Raw genomic sequence first — 9,549 nt, 5'->3', positions numbered from 1 at the left:
ATGAAACTCCCTGGGGGAGGTCTCACACCCTGACATTCTTCATTCGACTGTTATGAGGACAGAATGGGGAGGAAGCGAGCCGTGTATGCTGCCTTGAACTCACTGCAGGAGAGGTGGGATATAAACAGGTCAGAAGATAAATTAGCATTCTGTCCCAAATAATGAAAAGCATCACTGATGAGCAACAGCCGCTTGCCAGTGCTGTAAACCCTCCCCCAGGTAAAAATAAAATCAGGAATCCAAGACATATTCTTAAATATGGTTTAATACTCTTCTCCATTTTCTGTACATCACAACACCAAGATATCACTGCTTGGGAGCTCTCAGAAGAGGCTACGTAGTATGCAAAAGGCTAGGATTCTCACCCTTTTAATGTGTTTGTGTAAGTGTAATACATATCAGTATATATTGATATACACATCAATATATAATGCAATATATATCACCAGAGATAACACATTGATTAAAGAGATACAAAAATTTGGCATCATTTCCAAACTTAAATAGTAAAAATAAAACTACCAAAAAAAGGAGCTGCATACCCTAAATGTGAAACAAGCAGTATATTCAAAAATGTAAATTTACACCCAATTTTTTTTTCTGCTCTTGTCATATCATAGCAGACCCATTTACAATGGCACAATCCAAGTGTACTGCTTCGAAGAGCACAAGGATGCTTGTGATCAGGCGTTCTGCACATCATGTTGCATACTGTAACAGATTCCACCCAACGTGAACACTTCTTGTGGGTCCTCACACCCCCTGCCTGTTTGTTGAGTTATAAAAAGATAAAAATTCTATTGCTCACATTGACAGAAAGTCATTTTTGGACCTCTTAAATACACACTGCAATGAGGAGGCTTAAATTAAGACAAACTCCCTTCAATTCAAGTGAGACAGGATTAACTGGAACGATATGCAAATCTTGCAGGTTGGGGTGCTCCTGACCGATGCAAGAATGACAAGACAAGACAAAAAAATGTGAACAGAGCTAGGCACTAGAATATCAAGAGTATCCTTTAGACAGACCAGCTAGTCCCAGGGGAAGGCAGGGAAGGGAGCTATCTGTCTTGCATGGACTATGCCACAGTGTTGAATGGGAACCTTTGGCGCCAAACTTCTAGAAAAACTTACTAATTTCTACAGAAGCTTCACAGCCATCAGTGCCTCTATAGTCACATTTTGCTAGCTACTTGCAGTTAAAAGCAGGTTGCGAAATTCTGACATTGACCCACCAAGGCAGCTTTTGCAGTCCCCCAAAGCAAAACTAAAAACCCACGCCCTAATAAATAACAGAACCAAGCATACATAGAATTAACTTGCTTGTGGAAATTGTTTATTGACTGACAAAGAGGGAGAAGTGAAGGCCACACAACTCATTATCCCAAACTTGCTGAGACCCTGGCATTTTGATTGCCACTAATGAAACATCCTGATTGATACAAGCAGTGCTTTTGCAGTCTAAAGATGAAACAGGTGGACTTCCCAGACTGACTGAATTTGCAAGTCACACCTTTCAAGCTGACATGCCATAGAGTTCAATTCCTGTTACTTCCACCATTGCAGACTGAGAACAGAGGGAGTAACTCCCCAAGGTTCTTCTTCTGCAGTTATAGCCAAGAACGCCATGTAAATGGGTCGTGTTACTGCAAAACGCAGCAATAAATTGCCTCCAATCAAAGAAACAAACCGGTATAATCTTTCTATTAATTTTTTCCAAATGAAGGTTGACAGCAGTTAATGTAGCATGAAGGTTAAAAAAATCATTTTCATAAAATACAAGAGCAACCAATTTCACCATTAAGTAAAAGTAAAAACTGGGATTTTTTTTTTAAATTAGTCCAAAATGGCATTATAGAAACTTAGTAGATTGCTGCTGTACTGACACTATGACAAATCGGAAGGGTTTGCTTCTTTCTTTTTTCTTTTTTAAACCCGGTGTTCTGGACAAAGTTCTGGAAATACTCCAATTCTAAGGCAGGGATCTGTTTTGTTTTCCACTGTGAGTCTTCTCCTTGGGTTGGATGCTGGAGGGGTGAGGCACGTTTTTGCCAGACCCAGGTCGACTACCTAGTAGTCATCAAGGTCAAAAAATTCATCATCTCCTCCTTGGTATTCCATTCCCTGGAAATCCACTCGGTACCGCAAGATACCTTTGGAAATAGATGTAAAAAAGAAGACATTACTAGCATTTCCTGCTTATGAAAAACATTCAGCCCAAACTCCATTATCATTGTGCTCCAACGCTAAACCAGACTGTATATATTTCCTTCCCACTTCTGCTAGGTAAGATGAACTTTAGGAGGAGCTTGGAAAATCCTTGCTATGTTGTTTGTTTCTTCTCATCATCATCATCACCATCATCATAACTGAGGATTAATTAATAATGGCATAAAAGAAAAAAAACCCCTGCAACCAGTATCCATTTCTTTCTCCCATTAGCTATTTATAAACGTTTCAATGCTCCTTATAATATAGCAAGTGTGGCTTTTACTTTAAACGGAACATATAACGGCATTGTTACCAAAATATGTGCTATACAGTGGTGCCTCGCTTAACGAGCGCACCGTTTAACGATGAATCCGCATAGAGATCTATTTTTTTAGATCGCTAATGCGATCACATTGCGATGTTCTGAATAGGCAAAAACATCGCATTGCGATGTTTTTTTAAACAGCTGATCGCCTGTTCCAAAATGGCCGCCCAAAATGGCCACCACAAGTGTTTTCGCGCCCTGTCCTCACTTACCGAGGGCACGAAAATGGCAGCGCTATGGAGGAACTTCGCTGAATGGTGAGTTTGGGAGCCATAAGAGCTCATTAAACTATGGCTTTTTCTGTTCCGTTTAGCGATGTTTCTGCATAGCGACGATTAATCCGGAACGGATTAAACGTCGCTATGCGGGGCACCACTGTAATGGCAATGACAAGTCCAGCCCAATTACAATTAATCAACTGTACTGATATACAAAATATCTGCCTCACCACAGATTTTCTGTATGCTTTAAGGGGAGCAGGTTGCAAGGAGAGGAAGCAGGTTGATCATACCCATCATGCAGTTCATATTACCCAATTATCCTTGCTCTTCTGAATAGGTTTTCCTCTTCTGAACCACACCAATGAGATATATACTGTGTTTAAACATACTATCATTTTCCTTTTGTATTTACCTCCAATTCCTCCAAATCCTTTCACAAACTGGGATCCTTCCTGTGACTTGTCTGTCACAATTTCCAATGTGGCTCCAAATTTCTTGTAGTTGTTTGCAAACCACTCAAGGAGAGGCATGCTTTCTATCAGTTCATGTTCCTGTCCAGTCTAAAGAGGGCGAAAAAACGAAATATGCCAATTTTTCTCCTTATTCAACCAGAAACAAAGTACCATAATGCTGATAAAAACAGCCAGAGCAATACAGAAATGCACAACCACAGAACACAAATAATGCCTTGCATTGACTCTACAATGTATATAAAGCTAGGAGCATCTTACCAAGATGAAGTTTTAGCAAATATGCTTGCCCATTTAGTTCGGTACTGTGTCAGTGTTTTAGATCAGAATTTAGCTTTTAAAAAGTTGAGGAATATGTGATCCTCCTGATATTGCTGGGACTCAAAACCTCATTAATCTCAGCACTATCTTAAATAGTTTTTCAGCAACTGCCTTCTTCCAAATAGTAGCATCTGCCTGTACATTCTACCACTGTGAAAAGGACCGCCTGACAAGTACGCAGGATAGATCACAACACCCAGACTGTGAAACCAGGAGGTCACCATTCTGGTTCACTTTCCAACATTTAGAAAGCTACCTTATTCCAGCAGGTCTTCAGCACTGCTGTCCAATTTTATTGCCAATCTAGTTTCTGTACTGTTTAGCTTTGCTTTCAGGGCCAGAGTGAAAGGAAAAGGAGACTATACATTCTTACATAGCAGGGGAAGATGACTTGAGAGTGGATTGGGGGGGGGCAGCTGCTATCCTTCCAGAAGCCACCATAGATTGCAATGCCCCCATTACTGCTGAATTTCAGCAGTGTCATGCTACAGTACAATGCCTTTTGGACAAGCATAATGTTTACTCTAAATAAGGCATTCTTTCCCCAGTTAGCACCACCATTCAGAAGCAGTTTTCAGGGCACTGAAATTCCTTTGGGAGCCGTATGGTTCTCACCCCTGTACTGCAGTCTTCCCAAACCTGACAACCTCCAGATGGTTTTGGACTAGAATAATGAAGGAACATCTATTCTGACAGACTCTTTACTTGCATTTACACTGGGCTGCTGCTGAAGGGGATCTAACTGACTCTGAGTGTCATTATTTCTTTGTATTGAAGTGCTCTATTGTACTTCCAATGTTTTAACTATATTCTTCATTTTCTCATTACTCTCTGCCCTGACTGCTATTTTTGGTAAGCAGGCAGGACAGAGATTTCAACTCCTAGTGTTCCTGATCAGTAGTCATGTTGGTCGAACCAAGAGCTCTGGTTCAAAATACCTGGTGGGCACTATATTCAGAAACCTGGACACTGACCTATATTGCCTCTTTCTTCTCTGATTCAGTTCTTATTTGTCAAGAATTAGAATCAGATCATCAGACGGAGCAGTCAGGCCTGACTAATGAGATGGCACCGAACAGTGGAAAATGCAGAGACAGCACTATTAGAATGGTCCCGCCCTCTCCGTGAGCAACTGCTCCCCAAGCAACCCACAGCTCCATGTCCTGGCCCTTCCTGCTGGGGCAAGGAAGAGGAGAACAGAAGCTGCTCTTTGGCTTCGTTCCATTGCTGCCAGCCGAAAGGACCTCGTGACCACAGGATTGCATGAAAGGGAGTAGCAACAGGGGATGGGCATGCTTATCCAAGGCTTCCTCTGTAATACCCTCGTCCTGGACTGCTCCCATTGCCATCACATAACGAGACACACATCACATAATTTCAATGCAAGGCAACCAGCCACATACTAATGTGGTTGTCATGTCTGAATATCTAGGAGAGAGAATGGGCATTTCCTGTCTCACTGATCTCTGAGCAGCAGATTTGTTTTTTAAAAAAAGCATCATATTAGTATCGTGCACATTCCTGAAAGGGCTCAGTAAAATACACAATTCTTCAATCTTTTCCTCACAACAAACTCGAGAAGTAGGTAAAGTAGATACTGACGGGCTCTAGGTCACTTAAATTGCCTAAGGTGTGTTTGAAAAATATGTAGGTTTTTTTAAATAAATACCTCTTTGTCTGTGAAGTGAGATTTATCTTTTTCTTGCTCTGGTGTCAAATATAGAATCTTCTCCTCTGTAGATGGAAAGGGGGGGGGGAGAACCACACAATGAGAGGAATAATAATAATATTTCCAAGAAGTCCATCAGATTAGTAAAGGTAAAGGTTCCCCTTGAGATTTAGTCCAGTTGTGTCCGACTCTAAGGCACGGTGCTCATCCCCATCTCTAAGCCGTAGAGCCAGTGTTTGTCCGAAGACAGTTTCTGTGGTCCAGTGGCCAGCACGACTACACACGGGACGCTGTTTACCTTCCCACCGAGGTGGTCCCTATTTATCTACTCACATTTACATGCTTTCAAACTGCTAGGTTGGCAGGAGCTGGGACAAGCGATGGGAGTTCACTCCGTCGCGTGTATTCGATCTTACAACTGCTGGTCTTCTGACCCTGCAGCACAGAGGCTTCCGCGGTTTAACCCACAGCACTACCATAAACAAACATTGCTAGCACAGATGACTAGAACTATCATTTGCTCTTGAGGGAAGCTTTAACACACAATTTGGGAGTGGGAAACACCATGGCTAAAAAGGTCTGGAGTTATGTGAGAAAACCTCTGGCTAAATACATATACAATGGTGCCCCGCAAGACGATGTTAATCCGTTCCATTGAAATCGCTGTCTTGTGAAAACATTGTCTTGCGAAATGCGATTCCCCACTGGAATGCATTGAAATCCGTTTAATGCGTTCCAACGGGGACAAATAATCACCGTTTTGGGAAAATCGCCCATAGGGAAGCCCACTAAAAGAGAACAGTAACTTCTCTTTTGGCTTGATCAGTAAAAACATGCTCAGTAAAAACATACACACATACATACAAACATACGTACGTACGTACGTACGTACGTACGTACACACACACACACACACACACATGCTCCTGCCTGTATCACATATATTGGACAACTGCATGTTTTTACTGAGAGAGCCAAAAGAGAAGTTATAATATTATATTATATATATATATCCTGTCTGTATCACAGTCTAGAATTTAGGGCTTTTCTATATATATCTTTAAAACATAATTCTTTATAGGGAGTGCACTATTTCAATCCAGTTTGCTTCTGTGTTGTATACAGGGATCATATATTTCCCTTTGCATAATGGCAACACTATTATTTTTACAAGCTAGTGTTAGGCATTTATCACAAGTAGGGAGATCCCAGACTTCCCACCCATCACTGCAGGGTATGGCCTATGTGCAACACTTGCATTTCACAACAGCAGACACAGTAAAATCATATATACAGGTATCATTTCTGAATGACTGAACAATTATCTTGTTTCTTTATTTAGGGCTTTTCTAAAAACAATATAATTTGAAGGATACCCAGTCTGGCATACAACCAGTTCTTTAGTTACACCCCGATGATGTTTTCCACACACCGGTCTTTATGATTATCATTATTAGTTTTATTTATATGCCACCTTTCTCCCAACAAGGGACCCAAAGTGGCTCACGCCATTAAAATTCAAACAATTTAAAAACACAAGTTAAATATTAAATGATAAATTAAACAATATATGATTTAAAATACAGTTAAGGATTGTCTGTAAAAACTAATATTAAAAGATGGCTTTTGTAAACATCCAGATTTCTAAAAACGTCACCAGCAAAAGGCTATCTAAGACCAAAACCACTTCATAGAGCAATTTATGGCAATCTGTACAAATATGTGAAGTTAATCCCTCAAATCTCAACTGCTGGATAGAGCAAATAACATACCTTCTGTGCCTTGGCAATGAAGAACATATCTCATTATATCCAGGTTCTCATAAACTATCAGGATCTCTACTGCTCCCATTTCTAAGGCTTTCAAAGTGTCTTCAACACCAAAACAATACTTTCCTGTGTCCTGGCTGATTTCATCAAAATATCGGCCTACGTTCAATACAAAGCAGAAAAATGAAGATTAATATTTGATTTCAACACACAAATGTGATTTGGCTAAGATGGCAACAACACTGTGACTTGAGGGAGGCACTGGCTTATATCTAATATCACCCTGGGGTTGTGATATGACAACTTTCTTCCTCTCCCCCTTCAGTCGAGAGGGCTATCTGAAAATCAGCTCTTAGGCCTTTTAAGCCCTCCAGGGACAGGTTTTTGAGAAGCTGCAGTGGAGAAGAGAGAGCTACGTCTCCCAATCCTTCTGACAAAAGGAATTGTGGCAGAGGATATCCCCCTCTGGATTTAGACCACTGTTGGTTATATCCAGGAAGGTTAGTCATCCTGGCAGTGTGCATACAGATGACTCACTAGCCCTGAAACTATTATAGTTGCTACATCTATGTCCTAGATGAACAATGCTAACAAATGACCAGCCAGTAAGACAAGTCTCCTTTGGGATTACTCAGTAGGAACAAGACTGTCTTCTCCTGGAATACAACAGCTGTAATCTCCCCATCCTGCATGTAGTATGAAAATTATGAGTTATAATCTGTGACAGCTTTTTAGTAAGAAGATTAAAAAAGATAGCGGAGAAATATAGAACCAAAGACTGCTTTGCATGTCTATGGATTTGGTGTTTTCACAAGTTTCATCACCTCCTTCTAACCTCACCCAGAATTATTCTATGGATAGAAGCCTAAATCTCTTACTTGATACAGCCACATTGTTTCCTACCAAATAGATAAGGCAACCAATATAATCAGAGTGACTTTAAACCAGTTAAAATGTAACCACATTGCATATCTAGTGAAAATAACATTCAACCCCATTTAACCTAATGTCAAGATAGGGTTAATGGCCTGTTTTCATCAATACTATTTTACATATAATTGATTTCCAAAGATAATGCAGAAATGGTCTCCTACCACCAATCTTGAAAATAAGAATTTATGAATGCTATAAGACATGGTAATTTAAATTTAATGCAACTGGTGAAAAAAATATCAATGGCACATCTTACCAGAAGCATTTTTCCCTGAAATACTGAAATATCATTTCTACAAAAAAGGGCAGGGAGGAACATTTATGGTGTCTGAAGAATGACGTTGCTAGAAGGGCATTCTATTCATACCTATTAGTTTCTTTTCTTGAATGAATTTCACATTAGACAGGACTTCAGTGGATAATTCAATTGCTTGATTGAATCCATTTTCACCACCGTATGAGATGTCAACTAACTTTAGTACTTTGGACTGCAACCGCTGTAAATACAGAGACCTGATGTTAGAAGAGCTGTCATATAAGCAAGTAGATTAGATGCTTCAGAAATATGACATACTATTCATTCCCACATCCTTTGGATTAAAAGTTGGTAAAATGTAGCTCTTAAAGAGGCATTTCTGCAGAACTCACCTGAAAGTCCCTGATTTTAGAAAGATCAAAAAAGTAAGGTGGTAGAATAAAGCCCTATTTCTACTCCTGAGTGCCTCTAGCGGCAGCGGCTTTTGTGCCAGGCACACTGAGAAGGGTCTCATTTTCACAGTTCCTGGTTTCATGTATTTTTTTTTAAAAAGAATCATTTCTGGGGCTGATACTCTCTGTGCTGAGGCATTAAGCCAAACTGTTTGCCCAAATACAGATGACACTGTGGGGAACTTTCTTGATAAAGAGTGTGCTAACCCAACATTTGTAAATAAAACGGCCGAGGTTTTTGTCAGAAAATTCCACTACTACACAAGAAGGTGTTGCAGCTATGTCACTCACTGTACAGTATCAAGAGGAAAGTCTCAAAACTCATGCTGTGGAAAGAATGCAGACTGTAAGAACTGCATTTGGAGACTTGCCACCCAAAATTCAAATGGAAATGATCCAAATGATTCTAATAAGCAACAAGAGGAATTTCAGTGCCTCCACCGCTCTTTCTCTTTCTTCCTCCCAAATTCATCACTCCACCCATCTAAACATGACATCTATGGATTACAGCCACCCTTGCCAAATGCTGCAGGGAAGACATGAGGCCCCCAAACTGTTACATAACTACATGCTACCAAAAAGGTCAATTACCTGATCAAACATGTCTGACTGACTTAATTCAGTTTTGAAGTCAGCTGACCCAGCTAACACGAGACCAGCCACGTTCACCTTGTCACCAGAAATGAAGAGCTGTACAGCCGTTTCTGCTACTTTCCTTACATAGTTGTGCCGCTTCTCCATTCTTAAACGAGCGAAACGCAAGGCAGACTGACCTCCTCTTCCTATGAAAGACAGAGAATAAAATTTAGCAAGACTGGAAACCTGTTTTCCATTAAAATATGTTTCAAGTATCCCTTGAAACTCCCACAAATATAAATAAATATCTGGTTATCTGTTTCTCTTGTTTGCATACATTCTTCCA

At 40.3% G+C, this 9,549-nt stretch overlaps 1 protein-coding gene across 1 annotated transcript in view; it reads right to left on the bottom strand.

Moving 5' to 3' along the window:
* Positions 1-247: 247 nt before the first annotated feature.
* ETF1 (eukaryotic translation termination factor 1) overlaps positions 248-9,549 on the bottom strand; it is a 33,440-nt gene continuing 24,138 nt past the window's right edge. The window contains exons 6-11 of the mRNA XM_020793658.3: positions 9,219-9,409; positions 8,287-8,416; positions 6,990-7,145; positions 5,218-5,282; positions 3,170-3,317; positions 248-2,153 (exon numbers count right to left, since the gene is read on the bottom strand). Of these exons, the coding sequence (XP_020649317.1) occupies positions 2,071-2,153; positions 3,170-3,317; positions 5,218-5,282; positions 6,990-7,145; positions 8,287-8,416; positions 9,219-9,409 (773 nt within the window). The 3' untranslated portion in view covers positions 248-2,070. The remainder of the gene's footprint in view (positions 2,154-3,169; positions 3,318-5,217; positions 5,283-6,989; positions 7,146-8,286; positions 8,417-9,218; positions 9,410-9,549) is intronic.

This window comes from Pogona vitticeps, chromosome 1 (assembly GCF_051106095.1).
Source record: "Pogona vitticeps strain Pit_001003342236 chromosome 1, PviZW2.1, whole genome shotgun sequence".
Lineage (NCBI taxonomy): Eukaryota > Metazoa > Chordata > Lepidosauria > Squamata > Agamidae > Pogona > Pogona vitticeps.
The sequence above is the reverse complement of the archived record's forward strand: the minus strand, read 5'-3'. Positions and strand labels throughout refer to the sequence as shown.